At 52.1% G+C, this 20,107-nt stretch overlaps 3 protein-coding genes across 3 annotated transcripts; 1 reads left to right on the forward strand and 2 right to left on the reverse strand.

Moving 5' to 3' along the window:
• Positions 1–643: 643 nt before the first annotated feature.
• Positions 644–6,364, reverse strand: RAB3D (RAB3D, member RAS oncogene family; the record flags this gene model as incomplete). Its single annotated transcript, XM_084250329.1, has 4 exons — positions 644–831; positions 4,678–4,802; positions 4,892–5,010; positions 6,137–6,364. 4 exons carry the CDS (start codon positions 6,362–6,364, stop codon positions 644–646), a joined length of 660 nt encoding a protein of 219 aa, XP_084106455.1.
• A 2,628-nt stretch (positions 6,365–8,992) lies between these two features.
• On the reverse strand, positions 8,993–11,189 carry TMEM205 (transmembrane protein 205). Its single transcript, XM_084250580.1, has 4 exons — positions 11,118–11,189; positions 10,567–10,675; positions 10,302–10,465; positions 8,993–9,352 (listed from the first exon to the last, which is right to left on the reverse strand). The coding sequence occupies exons 2-4, from the start codon at positions 10,664–10,666 to the stop codon at positions 9,047–9,049; spliced, it is 570 nt and encodes a 189-aa protein (XP_084106706.1). The 5' UTR covers positions 10,667–10,675; positions 11,118–11,189; the 3' UTR covers positions 8,993–9,046.
• A 396-nt stretch (positions 11,190–11,585) lies between these two features.
• On the forward strand, positions 11,586–19,708 carry CCDC159 (coiled-coil domain containing 159; the record flags this gene model as incomplete). Its single annotated transcript, XM_084249968.1, has 11 exons — positions 11,586–11,606; positions 14,566–14,599; positions 14,896–14,987; positions 15,079–15,160; positions 15,296–15,491; positions 15,920–15,987; positions 16,064–16,140; positions 16,487–16,608; positions 16,827–16,909; positions 17,272–17,385; positions 19,602–19,708. 11 exons carry the CDS (start codon positions 11,586–11,588, stop codon positions 19,706–19,708), a joined length of 996 nt encoding a protein of 331 aa, XP_084106094.1.
• Positions 19,709–20,107: the final 399 nt, after the last annotated feature.

Consider the following 20,107-nt stretch of genomic DNA (forward strand, 5'->3'; position numbering starts at 1 on the left):
GCTGACTCCCTATCCCATTACAATGGGAAAAGCTGCTGTAATACTGTTTTCACAGGCGGAGGATCTGCAGGCCAGAAGGGAGGAGTCTACAGAGGCCAAATCACCTCCCACCTCAGCACACTGAGGTCTTAAAAGAGGTTCACAGACAGGCTTGGGGAACAGATTGGGGGACCTGAGAAAGAGGAGCTGCCTTCCATATCTCCAGAGATTAATTCTGAGAACCCACACTACATGAGGGAGAAAACAAACCATCTTGCCTGTGAACATCAAGCAAGGTCCAACACATACCCAACAACAGAATGGCCCTGGACAATGGTCCTAATGCAGAAGGCACTGGATACCCTCCACCAGGCAGGGGTGACCATGCCGCCCACACCACTGCCATGAAAACCCCTGAAAAGCAGCAAGTTCAGGCATGTCAATGTCCCCAGTCCCTGCCTTCACTGTGGAGTCCCCAGGGCCTCAGGCCTATGACAGGGACTGTTGGTGGCCATGGTGAGGGAACAGGCCATGCAGGAGTAAGGGGCAGCTGATGGGAGGCAAGGGCGGCAGTGCCCTGAGTTTAGAAACAGCCCTTGTGCTCATGGCTCCATCACAGCCCCTGCTGAGGCCGTAGGGAGTGGGTGGGGGTTAGGGACCATTTCTAGCAGCTGCAGCCACTTGGCTGGGGGGGTGGAGTGTCCCCCAGGGCTGGGCCTTTCCCATTGCTGCCCAAGCTGGAGCTGGGTTCCAAGGATTCATTCATCTTCTCACAGATGATGTCCACCAGGCGCTCGAAGACCTGTTTCACGTTGATGTTTTCCTTGGCACTGGCCTCAAAGAACTCGAAACCTGAAAGGACACAAGAAGGGACACCCATAAGATAGCCCCCACCACAGACAGAGCCTGGGCTGTGGTGCCACCCAAACCTGAGTCTCAAGCCTGGTCCTGGATTGAGTACTTTGGTCTTTCCAACCTCAGCTTGCTCATCTGTGCAGTGGGAACAATAATATTGATGATGATAAAGAGCTGCAGAAGCAGCCTGGTATGGCTACTGTTAAAAATCTCTAGTTAACAAGGCAGTGGCTGCAAGACTCCAGGTACTAGCATCTATGGGGTGTCCTGGTGTCCAGCAAGCACTGGGGTGCCCGTGGATGACTGGTTTTTGTCCAATTGGTGCTGCACAGAGAGGGCAAGTCACTCATCTAAATTCACACAAGTAACTGGTGGCACAGCTGGGATTCAAACCCAGCTGCCTGGCTGAAATAATCATTCCGTGAATAATCCAGCTATACCACCTTGGGCCTCAGGAGGGAGGACAGGTTGGTTGATACCTCAGGATGGGGGACACAAAGTGGCTTTGAATATTCTCAGGCCATCATAATTTGTATGTCATTTTTCACATTTCCAAAGTGGTGCAAAGACTTTGGGGATCTGCCCGAGGCCCCTCGGCTACAAAATGTGGCCCAATGACATGAAAGTAAGAGGGTAGATGATAGTACTTTCTATTCCTCTGAAAGGTTGGTTCAGGCTCTACCTGCAGGTAACTGTCCCTGAATTGCCCCTAATGGGTCCTCACCTGTAACCCCCACTAAAGTGGGTGAGAAATCCAGATAAACATCTACCATATTACCCATAGCACAGCATAAACAGGGCTCTATGCCAGCACTTGTCAGACTGTAAAATGTTATAATATAAAAATATAAATAGTTAAATAGTAGTGTGTGTAGTTATCTATTTACTATCCATCCCGACTACTAGAATCCCAGGATTTCTGTCCGCCTTGTTGTAGGGTAAATGGTTTTCAGGCTTTTCTGCCCTCTGACCATTAGGTTTGCCCTGCCAGATGGGGCACCTGCAGTTGTTACATCGTTGCAAACTGTCTTGTTTACTTCTGTGGGCCATGGGAGGAGTACTGAGGCAGCCATCAAGAGAAGCAGAAGAGAAGCAGCAGCAGGAGAACCAGGAGCAGGAGAGGCAGGAGAGAGAAGCCCAGAGTGAAGACTTGGGGGGGGGGGGAAGCTAGGAGGCCTGCAGGCCTCCTGGCCCCCTGGCACCCCTGCCTGCCGTGTACCTGGTTGCTGCAATGCATGAGAAAGCCACCGAGGGCTCCAAGACTCTCCTTTACCTGGTCTGCTCGGATCATAGGAAACCTGCTCAGTGGCCCATCCTACCCCTACACTTGTCCACTACTTCTCCAGTCTGGTGCTTGGCAAAGAGATGGTGCTCAGTTACTATTTGCTTATAATTCAATGAATGAATGACAGAGGCAAAGCCTGAATTAGATCTACTATAAGCCGTCATCATCAATGTCACTATATTGTCTTCTGGGGAAAGTCTGGCATACCTTCTCTGGTGGTTTTTTTTTTACTTTTTTTCCTGATTATAAATATTCACTGGAAATTTACTGCAGAAGCTAGATACTACATCCTGAAAAATATCAAGACAGATAAGAAATATATGTAATCTTATCACCCAAAAATAATTATTACTGGTTTTTGATATTTAGCTTTCCAGTGTTTTTAAAATAAATACACAATGGTTAGGGTTGGATTTTAAGGAGTATGTGTGTGCGTCTGGTCTTTTTCCTATAAAATTGGGATCAAATTTTATCTTCTACTTTGTACTCCAATATTTTAAATTTAATGACCTAGTAGGAGCCCCCTCACTCCCAGTTACTAGATGTTCCCTGCAAGAAGGTATGGGCAAGAATCCCAGTCCAGGGCTGGGTCATGGCTGATTTCACCAGTTCAAGGCAAATTGATGGCCCAGGGTCTGACCATATGAGCTGACTCCACAGCATACCAGGCTGGATTCCCAGAAACCAAAGGGGACAGAGGAGCAGGTTACATGACACCACAAGGGAACAAAGAGCCAAACTTAAATGGAAGACAGTCCATAGAACAAAGACCTAGTTTCTCCAAAAAGTCAATGGCAACGGAAACAAAAAAGACAGAGGACCATTTTAGCATAGAGTCCTTGAACTTTCTCTTTAAAGGGCCAGATATAAATATTTTTGGCTTTGAGAGCCACATGGTACTGAGAGTTTCACAAGCATCAACAATAGTGCACAGGAATAAAAAAAAAAAACCACATACAAAAAAACCAATAGCTCATAGTCATGTTCACCCTTATATGCAACCCACACACAGCTCTGTTATTACTGCCTCATACATTAGAACTCATTTATTTACTCCTCGTGACAACTCAATGAAGTAGAGCTGTTATCATCTCTGTTGCACAAACAAGGAAGTGCAGGCACAGAGAGCTGAAGTCACTGGTAGTACAAGATCACGAAGCTATCGAGAAATAATGCTGAGTTAATGTTCAACCAGGGCCAGAATTAGCTTATTTAATCTTTCTAACAGCTCTATGCAGTAAACACAGTTTTCAACTCTGTTTTCTAGATGGAGAATTGGAAGCACAGAGAGGAGGGGCGATGTGATTGAGGTCCCACAGCTGATGGGTTGCAGACTGGGATTCTAACTCCAAGTCTGGGTCCTTAACGTGCCCTCTCCCAGCAGTGATTATGCCATCTCCCAAAATGAAAGTCCTGGGATAGCCTAGAATACTAGAATACTCCAGGATAAGATTATCATGTAGCTTTAATTTTGAAAATATCATCCTTTTGCTTGACTCCAAAAAGGTAAACTGAAAATCCCCCTCCCATATCTGGTGCCCTAGCTTCCTAGTTCTCAGACACATATAGGTCATATGTGTCTGCTACCAGATTTCTGTTATCTTTCCACATTTTCTTTAGGCAAACATAACTCTTTATTCTTTTCTTGTCCTTTTTATACACTAACGCAGGGGTGAACAAACTCTAAGCTGTAGACCAAATCTGGCCCATTGCTTGCTTTTGTAAATAAGTTTATGGACAAATGGCCACACTCATTCATTAGTTTATTGTCTTTAGCTACTTTCAGGCAGAGTTGAGTGGTTGCAACTGAGACTCTATGGCTGAAAATTCTTATCTGGTCTTTTAAGAAACTGTTTGCTGAGCCCTGGACTAAAGGAAGAAGTAATAACCATTACTCTGCAGTTTACTTTTACCACATTAGTATATATCCCATAGATCTTGCCATAGTGAAACATGAAGAACAGCCTGATCCATTTTTATGGCTGTGTAGTATTCTACTGTATAAATATACAGTCATATGCCACTTAATGATGGGGATATTCTGCGAAACGAATCATTAAGTGATTTCATGTTGTGCAAACATCATAAAATGGTATAAATGGTATACCCTGTTACACCTAAGCTACGTGGTATGGCTTGTCAGGGATACCATCTTCTATGTGGTCCATCACTGACCAAAATGTTATTAAGCAAAGCATAACTGTATACTTTATGTTTAGCTGTTTCCCTCACTGTGAGGTTGTCTAGGTTTTCCTCCTACTAACACTGCTTCAGTTTGATAAATAAACCATTTCCCACTTGGGTGTGGATTCTGTAGAATAAACTTCCAGAAATGGTTTTGCTGAGTCTGGGTTTACAGGGTAGTGAGGGGATCAGGATTTAACTGTGGGTGAATCTCCTGAAATTAACTGGAGAAGGTGGCATGTTTGTGGATATTTTTCTGGGCAGATCCTCAGAGGGCAAATTGTTGGTGACTGCTATTGGACCAAGAACCTGAGGGTAGGGATAAGAGTTAGGTGTGGGAGGCCCAGGGCCCATGTCCCAGGCTTTGTACTAACCAAGGTCATCAGCAAGCCTCCGGCCATCCTCAGCAGCCACAACACGCTCGTCTTCCAGGTCACACTTGTTCCCCACAAGGATGACCTGGGCATTATCCCAGGAATAAGTCTTGATCTGTGTGGCCCTGTGGAATTTGAGAGCAAATAGAACTGGAATTAGGGATGGGGGTGGGAAGGGCAAAAGTGAGGGTGTCAGTGGTCAACAAGCACTCACCAGTCCTGCACAGCAGCAAAAGACTCCTGGTTTGCGACATCATACATCAGCAGGAAGCCCATGGCACCACGGTAGTAGGCTGTGGTGATCGTACGGTAGCGCTCCTGGCCCGCAGTGTCCTGGGCAAACAGTGGAGTCAGGTGGCTGGAAGTCACTCTGTTCACTACCCCACCCCTGGAGAGCCTTTTTTGAGGGAGCACTGCTCTGTGCTTAGTCCCAGTTTGATGGGTGAGACATGCACCTGTCAATATAATGTCCAGTCAAGGCAGGAGACATGGGCCTGTCCTCAAAACCTCTAGACTCATGGCAGAAACACAGGCCAGCCCACATAATTGTAGTCTAATTAGACCATCATAGGGGCTGCCTGCACAGCTTCTGGTCTTAAGGGACAAACCTGGCTTGTCCACATAGTCTCCTGGATGAGGGGAGAGACATGGCTCTGGCCTTAAAGGGTTCCCAGTCTGAGGGAATCTGTGGCCTCTGAGAGACTTATAAGCCCCTTTGTTGTTTTTTTTTTTTTTTTTTAAGATTTATTTATATAAGCACTGGGTACAGTCAGAAGCGCGGGAGGGTGAGAGAATTCACCAGAGCCAGAGCGGGAGTAGAGCAGGCAGAAGGACCGAGGTACACTGCTGAGGGGAGCAGCGGGCGGCAGGAGAGGTCTGTGCGCCATGTGGGACCCTCCTCTGGTGGCCGGGAGCAGCCGGGGATCGAAACGGCGCTGCAGAGGCTGCGGGCAGCTTCGCAACCCAGCGCTCAACCGCTGCGCCACTGGGGAGGCCCTTATAAGTCCCTTTGACCTCACCTCTAAAGAACCAACTTAGTGACCACAAACAAGAGCCACCTGAGCCAGAGAGTGCCCTATTACAGGCACCCTAGTGTGGTGCTCATTACCATGGTGATTGTTAACAGCAGACACCAGCTCTGACTGGCAGGCAGGCTCATTCATGGCCCCTAGGGTTTCCTGAGATGGTAGCCAAACCTCTTCCTCAATGGTTGCCAGGACTTCTTACCCACTATCTCCCTTTCAGACTCCACAGGACAGGGCACATCCCCCCATCTGATGATCACATAGGTAATGATCTTCATCACATAGATAATGCTCCCCTACTCATCATACCTACCCCACACCCCCTCCCTAACTCTGGGGGGGGGCTCATTTCACAGCCCTGTCCCCTCATATAACATCACAGGAGGAACTCCAGCCCCTCCCAAACAAAGACCCAAGGACATCTGCTGGCCCACCCAGATCTGCAGTTTGATCCTCTTGTCATGCCTGTAGACCGTCTTGACCTTGAAATCGATGCCCACGGTACTGACAAAGGCAGGTGTGAAGGAGTCGTCGGCATAGCGGAACAAGAAAGATGTCTTGCCCACACTGCTGTTGCCGATGAGGAGCAGCTTGAACATATAGTCAAAGTTCTGGTCTGCAGCATCCCGAGGGCTGGTGGGGGGGTCTCCTGCTGATGCCATCTTGGCAGGGAGCCTCCTGGGGGTAAGGGGAAGCCTAAAATCCTCAGATGGGGAGGACTGGGGTCCTGCAGGGAAATCAAACACCAGAGTAAGGGCTCCAGTGCACATGTCAGGCCTGGGTTCAAGTCCTGGACCCTGAACACATCACTGTTTCTCTCTGGGCTTCAGTATCCTCCTCTGGAAAATGGGGATTTTGACCAAATGTAAGGGCCCAGGTTGGGGGGACACTTGGGGTACCTCCTCTGGCCAGTGAGGAAACAGATCTTTAAGAAGGTATAGGTGTGGACTTTGCCCCAGGCTGAGCAGCTGGCATGGCCCAGGTATGAACTGGGGGGAGGGAGGCCTTGCCACCTGGGGACCCCCCACTTATAGCCTGGTGTTCACTTTAACAGGTATCAGCCACTGGAGGGCCACCTCTTTGCTGACCTCCACAGGGAGAGGAGTTTCGGGGGGATACAGCCTAGGTTAAAAGGCCAGGTACCCAAATAGGTACCTTCCAACTTCTGTTTGTCAAAGGGGCTGGGCAGTCTCCCTAGGGCAGGGCTGACTCACCTCAGCCCCAGCCCACATTGGCTTGGTGAGAGTGACAATCCCCAAGTCTAAGGAAACCACCCCAGTCACATAATAATCAAGACACCCAGACCATCACCCCTCTCCAGACCTAGTACTTCCTTTTCTGCCAGTCTGTCTTCATAGTTGGGCTGCTTCATCTTGGTCCAGGGCATCCCCCAGCCCTTATTCCCTCCCTATGCCTCAGTCTCCCCAGCGGCTCCCTGAGCTGCACAGGGAGGCTCCAGAAGGCCTGGGTGAGTAGGGGGAACACTGGCAGGAGAATCCCAGGCATAACTATTTCAAAACGGCCTGTGGGGCTTTTTTCCATTTTAAAAAGAACCCAAGTGGCCCCCCTTTCCTGCCCTGCCCGCAGGGCCCCACCCCATGTTCCGGGAGAACTAGTTTGAGGAGGGCAAGAGAAGAGACAGGAAATCTTTCCCCATGCTGGGCCTGGCCTCCAGGCTGGAACCCTCACTTCCCCTCCCCCGCACACCTGTCGGTCAGTCTCACCTCTTTCTGATCACCTGCCCACCCTCCCTCACTCCTGACAGGTGAGGGTCCCTGGAGGGTTTGGCCCTGATTCCCTTCACTGGATGTGGGGCAACCCAGCCGGTGCGAGGCAGCTCAAGCGCTCCCTCCCATCACCATATGGTCCCAGCCTAAGTGCCCAGCTGGGCTCTCCGCTCCGCCCGCGCCCGGTTAACGCTCCCCGAAGAGCCCAGCTGGGTGGGGGCGAGGGAAGAGGCTTCCCACGCCGCCCGCCTTTGTTCCCCAGGTCCCTGGGCCCTTTCCTATCCCCCCTGTACCCCCAGACCTATTAAGAAGCAAAGGTGCAGGGCTCCCTAACGGGAGGGAGTGTCACCTCTCGTGGGGGGCGATGCCCGCGGGCGTTCTGCCTTCGAACTCGCTGCGCCTTGGTCTTGGCCGCGACCCCGACCCCGCGCCGCCGCCGCAGCCACCCGGATCCCGCGCCGGCTCCGCCCAGGCAGGGGAGGAGGGACCGCTCCCCGCGGGGGCCGGGCGGGGCAGAGTGGGGGCGGGGCTTGAGGAAAGCTGAGGGGTGGGGGTGGGGTTGGGCGCAGACCGAGCCTGCAGGGGTCTAGCGTCTGCCTGACAACAATAAGCTTTTCCTTTTCCCCAAGTATACGTAGAGCTTCTGCTATGTGCACAGCGGACTCTGGAGCTGGGTTCGAATCCCAGCTCAACCTCTTTCCAGCTCTGTGACTTTGGGCCTGTCACTTACCCTCTCTAGGTCTGTTTCATAAAGTGAGCAGTAAGTCCCCACCTCAGAGTTTTGTGAAGCTTGTGACCTGAGTTAGTGTTTGCAAAGTGCAGTGCATGACTCCTGTGAAATACTTTTACGGGCCCCTAGAATTAAACTTCCGCTTTATGAATAAGGAAACAGAAGCTCAGAGAGCAGCAACCCCTTGTCTGGAGCCACATAGTAAGGACATTTGGCTTCCAGCACCACCTGAGAGACTGCAGTTGTAACAGTTCATGCTTTGCTGTTCAAATCCCAGCAATTCCATCTGTCCACTTCAAAGCTGACCCTCTATTGCTTCTGGGGAACAACAGTAGCCGCCTCCAGGGACTGCCTTAAGGGCATGATGACATGAACCGGTCAGAAAGGGCCCGCATATGCTCAGTAACAACCAGTCCCAAAGCTTCCAGGGTACACCAGACTTGCTTCTCCCCCTGGTCATTGTGGTGAAAGCAGCAGGTGGCAAATCATGCACTGGTTCATATATTTCCCTCTGGAAGTGACTCAGGCTACCTCTGCTCATATTGCAGTGGTCAAAAGCAAGGCACAGTCATTCCTCCCCCTCCAGTGTCAATGGAGCGGGAAATAGGATTATTCACTAGGGATCAGAACTAGCTTTTGTTATAATAAAAAATGGCATGTCCAGTGGTGTGGTGGTTCATGCCCTGCCTGGCATACAGCATGGGCACAATTATAGTAAGAGCTTAGGGGCTACCATAGCTGATGCTCCAAATCATGCCGTATGAATGAGGAAAGCATCAGCTCAATCCTTGCCCACTCCTCCCCCTGTTTTTGGAGAAAAACAATAGCAGCCATTTCGAAAAAAAAAGTGTTTATTGACATTTGGGCTGCCAGAAAGGCAGTGGGAGCTAGAGGCTCCTGAGGCCCAGGGCAAGGCCTGTGAGACAGAACCCATTGCTCAGGAGGCAGCCCAAGTTGCAAAGGGAGGATAGGCCATGGTAGTGGAAGAAGGTCTGGCGGAGAGCACTGTACTTGGGGTCCTGCCCCCGCAGCTGGCGGTAGGGGTCAGGGCCCTGGTGACTGCCCGGCACTTCCTGGCCCAGGCCCCGCTCCTTCTCCACCATTTGCAGGGCCCACATGGCAGCTGTGGTTCGATGTCCCAGATAGCGGGCATTGATGGTGGCCAGTGTGAGGTTCAGGAGCAGCAAGCACAGCTGGCAGGGGCAGTGGGAAGACAAGATTATCAGAGCATGAGAGCCAGAAGGGGCCCCAGGAAAGGTCTTTCTGCATCCTCATTTCCCAGAAAGCAAAGGGGGACAGTAATGGGTTAAAGACAGGCCTTCCCCTTCCCCAAACCCAGACTAGGGGTCCGAACTTGCAGCCCCTAAGGAAAGTCTTTATCACCCATCTCCTCTGTCCCGCAAAAACCTTTATCCTCCTGTCCTTAGATGCCCATTCTGGAAGTCTCCATAACACAGTCTTGTCTCCTCCCCCCTTCTGCTTCCCCTTACTGAAGTTATCTAAGAATGTATTTTTTTCTTCCTCAAATTAGGACAGAGCACCATGACTATCCCCTCACTCCCTCAAAACAGCAAGCCTGTCTCCTCTGTGGCCCTAGCCCAGTCCCCAGAAGCTAACACTGGGCCCACAGGGAGTAAATAAAAAGTCCTTGGAGTTCCAGTTACCCATTATCCTCTCCTGTCTCTGTGGGATTATTCTTAAAACACCTTGTAGGCCTTACCTGCCCAAATCTGAGGAACAGAATGGGGACATGGGGAGGGCAGGATAGAGAAATACGAGACATACAAATGGTTTCTTGCCTTGTGGCTCAATGTGTGGATGGGGGTAGGAGACTAAATTCCCAGTCAGGCTGGTTTTTAAACAATGAGCTGGGGTCAATGCTCCAGTCCAGCTGAGTCACCACAGCTTGGAGGCAGGCCCAGCAAGGAGGAGCAGGAGCAGCAGCCAGCAGACACACACTGGGGGACAGAGTTGCTAAGGACAGTTGTGCAGCCTGCGCACTGCTCAAGGGTATTTAAAGCCCAGTTTCGTATCCACCAGGAAGAGCGGAACTTTTTAATTCTCACAAAGATATAGCCATAGGTGCTCAGTGGGGTTCTAGGAATAAGTCTCCAGAGGGTGGTGGGGCCTAAGTCGGCATACCTGGCTGGCTTCCCAGTATGTGAGTTGAGCCCAGGAATGCTGTGAAGCCAAAATGCAGAGGTTGACGAAGGCACAGCCCATGGAGATGTGAAAGTAGAAAGGGAAGAGTTTGCTCTGCACAAGACCAAAAGTATGTCTGGGAAGCCCTCGGAAAAGCAGGAAGCCTGTGGGATGCAGGAAGCCACGTACCTGTTAGACTCTTCTGAGTCCGCACTCATTCCTGTCCCCACCCGATACCGAGCACATCCAGGCCGAAGATCCCTACCTGAGGCGAAGGTCACCCACATTTGCATGCCCCAGGCCCCTGACAACACCAGTAGATGGACCACTTTTGTCAGGTTCCCCAGGTTCCCACCGTCCTCCATCTTGCAGGTCTGGGAAGGAGGCACCATGCATCAGAGCTTTACCTCTACCTGGAGGCGGTCAGACTCAGTGTGTCTGCTCAAGGCCTGGGTCATGGCCAATCCAGCAGAGAGCCAGGGAAAGCAAACCAGAAATGGAGGTGGGGGAGAACAAGAGCAGTCCTGTGGCAATCCCAACTCCATTACTGCAAACATCGGCCCTCAAGATCTCAAGGCCTCTGGACCCCAATGTCTATGTGACTTCTGCAACCCCTAAATTTGACTCAGCAGCTCAAACTTGCACGCAGCCCTTAAGTCTTCAAAGATCATCCCAGGAAGCCAGTTCTAACTACAACGACCCCTGCTCTCAAAATTCCATTGTGAAGATTCCCCAAAAGCCTTCAGACACCACCTATGCTTGGGAAACCCCAAATCTCATCCGGAGGATATCGACACCACCACTAGGAACTCCGACCTCAACTCGCAGCTCCCAGGAATCCAGGACCAGAGGCGCTAGGGCCGAATCTCTGGGGCCAGGCGGGCAGGGCTCAGTACTCACTCCAGCGTCCCCGGTGGCCGGTGGCCCTCTTCAGCCACCTCCCCTAGTAGAACCAAGAGCTCGTCCCGCCTCTAGCTAAAGCTGAAGCCAATCAGATCGTAGATCTGGGGCCTCCTCGTCGGCCCTCTTAGATCTTTACTAACTGATTCGCAGAAACCGTCCTGAAATCCCGCCCCCTCGCCAGACTTTTATCCAATTATACCGTGACTCTAGAGACCTGCGGAAGGGGGAAGGAGCCAATGAGGCCTCCGGGGGGCGGGGCTAAAATAATAGCCACACCCCTCTCTGTGACTCTACCTTTAGGCTCCGCGCGTTTTAATGCGATGGTATCCCCACGGGATCAAATTTCAGCGTCACAGCTGGGGACTGGCTTCGCGGTCCCTGATGGGAGAGCATGAACAGGTGGTATGTGGTAGGTGGGTGCGGAAAGGGGTCGGAAGCCTGGCGGATACAGGATTCACGGCCCGAGGGGCGGGGCTCATGATGATGGCCCCGCCCCCTTCCCCAAGACTTCTCCCGTGTTGAGCAGTGGGATTAACAGCGATGGGGTAAAGGATGGGGACTAGGCCTGGGATTTGTCTGCATTTGGCACTCAGCAATACCTCTTCCCTTCTCCCCTCCAAGCCTCTCTGTGCTCTTTTGTTCCCCAAGTCCCAAGATCTTTGCCTGACGTTCAAAGACAAACACACTGTGTTTGTGCCACTACTGTGTCAGGCTCTGGCATGAATATCTTAACCACAGCAACCCAGTAAGATGGAGAGTATGTCATTACATTTTTATAATTGGGGACAATGAAACATGGACAGACTCAGTAGCACTTCCAGAATCACACAACTGGGAAGGGATAAAGCCAGGATTTGAACCCCGGCCATACAACTGGAGGGTCTCCTTAATCATCATACTGTTCTGCTTCTGGAAGTGAGGGCCTCAATGAAGTGATGATTCTTGAAGGGATAGTCTAGAACATTTCAGACAGAAGAATAACTCCTTTATCACAGGGTGGGTGTGAGAAATCCAATGAATTCTTAAGGTGGTGACAGCCTTCAGTGAGATGCTCAGAAAATAAGAGCTTACAAAAGGATTGAGGGAGATTTTTTTAAGATTTATTTTTCTGCATACAAGAACTAGGGTGTAAGTTAGAGGTGCAGGGGGCAGGGTGAGTGGGTTCACCAGAGAGTAGTGAGCTGAACAGGCAGGTGTACTGAAATACACTGCTGAGGGAGCAGAGGGCGAGACAGGAGAAGTCTGCTGCACGATGTGGGGTAGCTCCCTGGCTGGCCAAGGGATCGAACTTATGCTGCAGTGGCTGGCAGTAGCTTGATAGCACTGTCTTTAACCCCTGCACCACCAGGAAGGCCCTGAGGGAGATTTTTATAGGGGAAATTCTAAGTAGGGTTTTGAAGAGTGCATAGGAGTCCAGGAAGACTGAGACAGGGGAAGGACACCTGGCAGAGAGCCTAGCAAGGGCAGAAGAGAAAGGCCTGGAAGGTTTGAGGAACTGGCTGAGTGTGACTCAAGGCAAGGTATCCTTCACCCGAAGTTTTATCTGACCTAAGCTTCTCCATGTATATACTAGCCCCAACTACACTGGAACAGGGAGGGGGGTGTGAAGGTGAGACCCATAGCTGAGTTCTTTCTTATTGTTGGTCTCACCTAGCACAGGCCTGAGCCCCAATTCAGCTAACAATTATTGAATAGATGTGCCCTGTCTCTCCTGCTCATGTTCTATGGCTCCCATTTACCTGGAAGCCTGGTCCCAACTCCCCTGTTTTACTTTCAATACCTTACTTAAGCTGTCCTGCTAACCTCCTGCTGCTTCCTCTTCAACCCTGCCTCTAGCACAGAGCATGTGGTTCTTCACCTCTAAACTTTTGCATATGCTGTTTTCTGCCAGAAATTCCCTTCCTATAGGGTTCAGTATCAGTATCAAGATCTTTTTTTTTAAGGCTCTTCTGAGGGCTTACTACCTCCTGTGGGGCTTTGGGGGTCCTTCTCTCTGCCCTGCCCAACTTGTAGGGCTGAGATCGTCTTCCGTGCAACCTCTAGCAGCTTCTGCTCCTACCATAACTTAGAGACTCTATGTTTAAGGCTGAGGCCTCTGTGGGTTGTCAGGGAGGGTCTGGGAGTGTCGGGACAAGGGGACTGGTCTCAGAGCAGTCTTTTGTCCCCTATACTTGAAGCGATCCTCTTCTGGCTGGCCTACCCCAGGACCCTGACAACTCTGTGCCCTGCCTCTGCTCATCTCCATCACCTTCCAACTTGTGTTTGCCTGATAACGGGAAGTGTGACAAGTACTGGGGGTCGTCAATGGGCAACCCTGGGACTGGGGAGCCAAGAGGGGCTAGAGTGCTCCTGGCTGGCCCTCAAGAAGCCATCACCTCCCCAGCCTCTTCCTCAGACAAGATCTTGGACTATACAATTCACTGGTCCCGAGGCCCTGAGCCAGAGATGTTGGCACCAGCTACTTCTGAGAACAAAGTGCTGACTGTAGACTGGAGGCCAGGGAAGGGCTCAGGGTCTGGGTCACATGGGTCTCCCTCGTTCCCCAACGTAGAGTCACAGGAATGCTGTAATGACCAGGAGCTTCTGAAGAGGATTCACAGCATTACTAAGGTCACCCCCACCAGGGAAACCCCTTCCTGCCTCATCACAATCTACCACTGTGGGGCTTAGGGTGGGGGCAGTGGGGGTAGGATGGTTCTCCTCAAGAACCTTCACACCATGTGTCCTCAACACCTAGGACAATGTCCAGTGCAGTCAGGAGGCCTGTACTAAAAATGTCTTAAATGAAAGGGCGAAGAAGGAAGGAATGGAATGGATGTACAATTGTGTGTCTTGGGGGGGGGGTGTCTTATGTGTGATAGTCTCTGAGTGACTGCCTGCATGTCTGCCTGTGGTAGTAGTTATACATCTGACAGGTGTATGAGTGGAAGCCCTTGGGCTTACAACTTAGCATGCATAGTTGTGTCTGAGGTTGTATGTCTGTGTGACTGCTTGTGTTTCAACAACCAAGTGAGGTTGTGCATCAGGTCTTATTAGTGCCCACTCCAGACACCTCAATGTAATTTGTCCTGAAGGAGGAAGGCCATTGCCTGAGCCCAAGACAGAGATAGGGTTCACAGCCCTGTGCTCTTGAGCAGCCCACAGACCTGCAATGTAGGGAACCAGTCACAGTGTACCCCAAGAATGTGCAGGCCAGGGCAGGATATGAACATGCACCTGCAGGTAGCTTTGCCTGCACCTGGGGTTTGGGACACCAAGAATTCAGCAGACCCAACTAATGTCCAACCCCTCAGACTGGGTTGGGGTAAGTAGGAGGGTAGCCCAAGGATGGATTTCCACTGCCTTCTTGTCCCCTCCCCAGAAACCCTTGGAGATCAACTCTTCCAAAGTCAAAGGTGAGACCCCTCCTTCCCAATAAGACTGAACTGAACCTGCCAGTTTCTGCCTCTACCCTCTGCCCCAGCCTCAACCCACCCACAACTGCTGCCCACTCATCCCTGCCCTAGCCTTACCTGAATTTAGCCTCTGACCTTGCCTTCCATCCCTGCCTCTACCTCAATCCCTGCCTCTAGTCTGGGGATTCTGCCTCTTGCGCCTGCCTTTACCCTGCCCCTGAGCTTCTGCTGACTTCTGCCCTGACCTTGATGTTACTCTGCCCTCCCCCCAGCCTCTGCTAATCCTCTGCTCATAGCTAATAAGTCCACTATGGTGATTCCTGACTCCCAGAAACACCTGCGATGTGAACTGGAGTCAGTCAAGAGCCAGCTACAGGCCCAGACCAAAGTGAGCAGCCTCAGTCCTAACTCCAGCAACTTCTGCCCTGGTCCACCATCTTTTCTCCCACCTAGGTCTGACCTTTGACCTTTTCCCCCAGGCTTTTGAGTTCCTCAACCATTCAGTGACCATGTTGGAGAAGGAGAGCTGCCTGCAACAAATCAAGCTCCAACAGCTTGAAGGTGAGGTCTGGCAAGGTCAAGTAAAGGCTGGACACCAGCCCTGTTGGAGTCAGCTAAGGCCATGGTGAGAGGAGGTAAGTGAGTCTGGGTTCAGGGTGTGGTCCAAGTTCAGTCATGGTTCTACTGTTTCGGCAGAGGTGCTGGGCCCCACAAGCCACCAGACAGAGAAGGAAGGACACAAGTGGGGCATGGAGCAGGGACACCAGGAACTATATGGGGCTCTGGCACAAGGCCTTCAGGGGCTGCAAAAGACCCTGCGGGACAGTGAGGAGGTGCAGCGGGCCCGCACCACCCGCTGCCTGCAGCTGCTGGCCCAGGAGATCCGGGACAGGTGGGCATGCCTGAGGGCTTTGGTAGGGAGGGGAGGCCAAGGAAAGGAAATCAGAAGCATAATGAAAGGTACTGGGAAGAAGCCTAGGTAAGAGGGACTAAGAGGTCAGAGAAGACTTAGGAAACAAAAGGAGAGGATAGGGGAGAGACAGCTGGCTGGTAGGGGGAAGGAGGGTATGTGTGGGAGATTAGGAGGCCAGAAGGCAGGGAAGACAGGAAACTGGAGGTGGCATGGGAAGGGAGGCCAGGGGATCTGGAAGCCGAGGGGTGGTATGGGAAGCTAGAGGGAGGGGAAGAGGCTAGAAGGTGGGGGAACGGGTGGTTGAACACATTAGTACATGTGAAGTTGGGGAGGCTTGGGGAGGCAGGTGGGCAGAGGGGGTCAGGGTCTAGGCAGGGAGGAGTGGTTTAGGCTCTACTTTCCCTCAGCAAGAAGTTCCTTTGGGAGGAGCTGGAGCTGGTGCGGGAAGAGGTCACCTTCATCTATCAGAAGCTCCGTGAGTACCTGCAGCCCACAGCCAAGAGGGTGGTTGTTCTGCAGCCTGGGCCCCCCTGAGTGCCCTCCCCCCACAGAGGCCCAGGAGGAGGAGATCACAGAAAACCTGATGAACATCCAGAAGATGCAGAAAACCCAGGTGAAGTGCCGAAAGGTGAGCAGAGAGATCGGGGACCTTGCAGAGAGGTAGGGGGATCTCTGCCAGCCTTCACCACTGGTCTGGAGTCAGAAGGCCTGGGTTCAAGATTCAGCTCTGTCACTTATTTCGTTATGTCACTTGTGTCATGGTGGCAAGTCATGTCCCCTCTCTAGGCCTGCATTTCCCCATCTGTGTAATAGGCATAATGGCACAGTCTTACCTGAAGGGGTAGCCATGATAACTGAGTGCTAAGCATTTTGAAGGCAGCCTGGCATGTACTAAGTCCTGTAGAATGGTCGTCTTTCACCATCATCGTTGTAATTACTATTGTTGTTCTCTCATCTCACTCCCTTTGCCCCAGGTCCTGACCAAGATGAAGCAGCACGGGTATGACACATCCAACCGGCCAGAGACTGAGGAAATGCCATCAGGAGGCACTGGCTCCTGGAAGGATGACCTCCAGAAGGAACTGAGTGACATATGGTGATGCCCAGCTCACTCTCTAACCTCTGACTCCTGACCTTATCTCCCTGCCCCCACCATCACATCAAGCAGTGGCCACCAGGACCTGGAGCCCCCATGAATCTAGTCCTCCTTCTCCTCTCAGAACTCACCTCTGCCCCTGACCTCACCAAGTTCCCTGCCCCAGGCCTGAGTAGTGCAGAGTCTCCCAGGGCCCCCAGCTCCCCATCTCCCCACAGGTCTGCTGTGCATGTGCTTCAGAACTCATTTGATGGCCTTACCATGCCTTCAGGGGGCCACCACAGGACCATGAACCTCAGGGGTAAGGGGAACTGAACATTGCTCTGGGGTGGGGGGGGGGTCATTCTTAAGCTTCTCACATGGAAGCCAATATTTGGGGGCTATATTTATCAGGGCTTATTCTGGGGTCACATTAAGTAATGTTCATTAAGGAGTCCTTGACATTTCATTCACTCAGAATTCACTGGCATCTTTCTTAAGGCATAAGATTCAAGGATCATTCTCATCACACTTTCTGATCATGTTGGGTCCCATTAAAGGGATATGATTGAGGACCACTAAGTTATAATATCAAGGAACACCGGGCTCCTAATCAGAGGTCACTAAAGGGTCACATTCAGGATTCATGCATAAAGGGCCAGAAGGTTTCTCTCCCTCCCGCAGGCTACAAGGGGCACCGGTGCTTGAGCCCTCCACTCCCATCCTGGGACTCAGACTCAGACTCAGACCAGGACCCTTCCCAGGCATCATTCAGCAAGAACCGCTCCTTCCCACTTGGTGTGGATATTCCCCTGCCCCATCTAAACCTTCCCCTCCTGGCCTGCCCTGGAATCCCACCCTATGAACCCTCCCATCTCCCAAACTAGGCGTCTTCCCCCTGACCTCTGACCCTGAGTTTCCCTGGACCCAGGCCAGGCCCTGACGGCCCCCTCTCTTTCCACAGCCTGAGCAGCAGGGACTGCTCTCCCCGAAGAGCCCTCCAGAGAAAAAATAAACTAGCCAAGACCCTCCTTCACCTGTAGACTGTTGCTTCTGCGGCTGCGTGCGCATGGAAATGCACCCTCCCCCGACCAATCTACTTCTCTGTGTTAGGGTGGCTGAAGAGACTCCAGGGGCTGTTTGGGATGGGTGGGCTAAAGGTCAGGGGACATTGTGAGACAGACAGACTCACGGGAAGTCTGCAGATTCGAGTGGTCAGAGAGGTTCTTCAGCACTGGTGGCCAGCCTTCTTTTCTGGGGAGCCGCGGCGATCTGGCCTGCTGCTTCTACTACCCAAAAGGGAACCCGGGAGATTGTGACCCTGGACCACGCTCTGGGACCCAGCACTTCTGTTTCCTTAAGCACCCCCTCTCGCAGGTTCTTGCGCTGAAGCCCCAGCTTCCATTCCCTCCCGAATCTGTTCTAAGACGCTCCACCCCTAGGAGCAACCGAGGCCCCGCCCTACTGTTTTATGCAAATAAGGGCCCTGAGGCCCCGCCCCTCGCCCAGAGTCTCGAGGAGTCTGCGCGAGGCTGCCGAGCCGGGTCCACAGCGTCTCCATTCCTGCGTCCGCCGCGGGGCCCAGCAGTCCGTCTGTCCGTCTCGCCGCGCCAGGGTCGTCTAGGCGGATCGGGGACTCAGGCGGCGGCATCCTCGACTCGGTGAGGGGAGGGGTTTGGGACGTCCCCTGCGCTCCCGCCCGCGGGCTTCGGACCATCAGTCTGTCTGTCCCGCCGGTTCGGTTCCAGCAGGTCGAGTCCCCTGCGGGTCCAACGGCAGGAGGGGGAGGGGAGGCGACTAGCTGGGGCTTCCGAACCGGGCTGGGGGAAGGGAGTGTGGAGAGGGAACCCCAGGCTTGAGAAGCCAAGCGGCGGTGGTGAGGGTGACTGCGATTGTGTGTTTGTCGTTATTAAGTGTCAGTGTGTGGTTGTGTAACTATCATTCTGTGTGGCTTGTATGGTTTGGGGGGGTGTCAATATGGTGTGTGTGTGTGTGTGACTGTGTCTGCCATGGCTGTCACTGTGTAGCTGTCCTACTGATCAGTCTGACGGTGTGTGTGGTGGCTGTTGTTGTAACTGCTATCACTGTGATAGTGTGACTGTCTTGGTGGTTGTGTGCATATGACTGTCGCTGCTATTGTGTGTTCTTTCTGATGGTGTGTGAGGAGCTGTTTTGTGTCCCAGTGTGTGGCCATGATTGTGACCCTGTTTTGTGTGGCTCTGTGTGTGAGTTTGTGTCATGGGCCATGTATTTGTCCTTGCAGAACCATGTGGCTGTGGTTGTGAATGGCACCGTGTCTCTCCTATGACTGTTAATGTGGATAAGAGACTGCTAATGTGTGTGACTGTCACAGAGTATCTTGTAATTGGGGATGTGATGTTGTGACCAGTTCTGTGACCCCCACTGTGTTCGCTCTTTTAGATGTGATTCTTAGATGTGATTCTTGATTCTTTTAGATGTGATTCTTTTAGATGTGATTCTTGGCAGCCCTGAGTCTACATCCCTGATAATGGTGGGGAAAGGGCTTGTGTGGGGCTGTGAGGTGTGTGGAGGTCCTCCAATGTGTTGCTGTGACTGTGCGTGTGTCACAGGAATTGTCTGATCTGTGTGGGTGTTTGTGGCAGGCCATGTGGTACTGTACTCTGTGTGTGTGTGTATGTGTGCAGTTATGTATGGTGGGTGTTGGGCACCTGTCTGAATGAACAACCCTATAATCTTTCATCACAAGACTGGCACTCAGCTCAATCCCAACAGGCACTCAGTCCTTGTTGGTGGATGGACAAATGCTCTGCCATGGTGTGTGGGTATGTGTGTGGTGGTTGGGGTGGAGGCTCTGGCTGTGTTGTATATTCTGGGGGTGCCAGAGTGGGTGATTGTGTCTCTGGAAAGTGAGGGAGCAATGGAAGCTGGGCATGTGGGATCTCTGGCAACTCTTACTCCATGTCACACCACAGCACAGAGCAAGTTATGTGGATGGGGCACTGGACCCAAAGTGCCTTTCCTCATCTCCCCAGGCCTCAATTTCCACTCCTGTGCCATGGGGGTGACCATGCCTGCCCTGCTGGCCACTAGGAGCAGCTGTGAGTCTGTGGGCCTGGCAGCCACCTGTGGGAAACCATAGGGCCCTTCCACAGGTGAGGTGAGGCTGGAAGATTAGGTCAAACAGGTGTGACTGTGTTGGCCTCTGTAGTACTGGGGACTGAAGTTTAATTGGGAGAAGGGAGGGATATGTAAGAGTGGGGTTAATAACCCCCTCCTGATACTGGGAGGCAGACTGGCTAGGAGGAGGAGGGGGAAGGAGGGAGAGAAGGAGAGGCAGCTGGGAGAAAAGGAGGGTTTGGCTAGGAGCCCACACCAGTCAGGCAGCGCCCAAAGGGACTGGAGAGAGAGGGCCCTATGGGCCATGGGAGAAAAAGATGAGGGAAAGGGCCTGACTAGGGTTGGTGACAAAGAGCATGAGGTCTCCTCTATGAGACATGTTGGGAAAGAGGATGGGATTCCCTAAAAAATGATGGAATTG

This window comes from Talpa europaea, assembly GCF_964194135.1.
Source record: "Talpa europaea genome assembly, chromosome: 12".
Lineage (NCBI taxonomy): Eukaryota > Metazoa > Chordata > Mammalia > Eulipotyphla > Talpidae > Talpa > Talpa europaea.